The sequence below is a fragment of the Panthera leo genome, chromosome D1 (genome assembly GCF_018350215.1).
Source record: "Panthera leo isolate Ple1 chromosome D1, P.leo_Ple1_pat1.1, whole genome shotgun sequence".
In the NCBI taxonomy this organism is placed as follows: Eukaryota; Metazoa; Chordata; class Mammalia; order Carnivora; family Felidae; genus Panthera; species Panthera leo.
Genome location: NC_056688.1, coordinates 21,562,484 through 21,563,955, shown reverse-complemented (window position 1 = coordinate 21,563,955; position 1,472 = coordinate 21,562,484). Strand labels below are relative to the sequence as shown.

The window sequence follows — 1,472 nt, the reverse complement described above, 5'->3', positions numbered from 1 at the left end:
TATTGTAATCAAGATAAAGAACAGGTTTACCAGAGGGTGAAGGATAAACAAAATTTTTTTAAATGATCCCAAATGGAAGAAAATATGAACTTGAAATCATATTCAAGCAGAGTAGGATATGAGAGATGTGAGAGGGAGAAAGGAAGGAGGAAAAAAATCAGTGAATAAATCCAATGAATCATGTTGAGAAGTGGTGGTTCTCCCTTCACATGTGTTTACATTTTTGGAGGGCTTCTCCCCTACACTTCTCCCAATTTTCAACCTGAGGAAGAATGATGACATTTGCATCTGAAGAAGTTTCTCCTCAGCGTTTTCTGCACGGCAGCCTTTGCCTCCTTATTCCTCAAGCTGTAGATCAGGGGGTTCAGCATGGGGATCACCGTGGTGTAGAACATGGAGGCCACATTCTCCTTGGCCACAGAACTGGCCGTGGAGGGTTTTAAGTACATGAACGCTGTAGATCCATAGAACATTCCCACAGCTGCAAGGTGAGAGCTGCAGGTGCTGAAGGCTTTGGACCTCCCCTGTGTGGTGCTGATGTGGAGGATGCTGGAGAGGATGAAGACGTAGGAAACAAGGACTGTTAAGCTGGTGACTATGATGTTGAATCCAGCCAGAAAGAACACTGTCATCTCAATATGATAGGTGCTAGAGCAGGAGAGCTTTATGAGAGGGAGGATGTCACAGAAGTAATGGCTGATGAGGAGCTCACAGTAGGACAGTTTTAACATCAGGCCAGTCTCTATTGTTGCACCAATAAATCCCGTGGCATAGACCACAGACACCAGCAGGGAACACACTTGAGGAGACATGATGACATGGTAGAGCAACGGGCTGCAGATGGCGACATAGCGGTCATAGGCCATCACTGTCAACATGTAACACTCACCAATGACAAACACAAGGAAGAAGTAGAGCTGTGACATGCACCCCACGTAGGAGATGATGTTCTTCTCTGACACAAAGTTCACCAGCATTTTCGGGGTAATGACAGAGGAGTAGCAGAGATCCACAAGGGACAGATTGCTGAGGAAGTAGTACATGGGGGTGTGAAGCTGAGCATTCAGACAAATCAGCGTGAACATGCCCAGGTTCCCTATGATGGTGACCAAGTAGATCCCAAGGAAGAGGAGGAAGAGGGGGAGCTGGAGCTCTGGCCGATTTGTCAATCCCCTGAGAATAAACTCGGTCACTGTAGAGTGATTTTCGGCAGCCATTCCCCTGTGATTGGGAGCCCTGTGGGGATGGGAGAGAAGAGCCCATGAAAGGCTATACATGAGTTTTTCTGATGAGGCTAGTCACCAGCATCCATCCTGAGTCTTAACGCTTTCTGGGTTGTCTCCTTACTCAATGTTTTCTAGGATTCAAACGATTTTGCCATGGTTTAGAGGACACAAAAATGGCAAAAAAGGGGTTACCCCTAGAGATTTTACCACTTTTATGTTCCTCAAGTACCGTGGTAATAATTACAA

At 46.1% G+C, this 1,472-nt stretch overlaps 1 protein-coding gene across 1 annotated transcript; it reads right to left on the bottom strand.

Moving 5' to 3' along the window:
• Positions 1 to 257: 257 nt before the first annotated feature.
• On the bottom strand, positions 258 to 1,220 carry LOC122199890 (olfactory receptor 151). The gene has a single exon (XM_042905271.1). It carries the CDS (start codon positions 1,215 to 1,217, stop codon positions 258 to 260), a length of 960 nt encoding a protein of 319 aa, XP_042761205.1. The 5' UTR covers positions 1,218 to 1,220.
• Positions 1,221 to 1,472: the final 252 nt, after the last annotated feature.

Excerpts from the sequence above, each read along its gene's own strand:
- LOC122199890 (XM_042905271.1), bottom strand. The coding sequence starts at position 1,217 with ATGGCTGCCGAAAATCACTCTACAGTGACCGAGTTTATTCTCAGGGGA.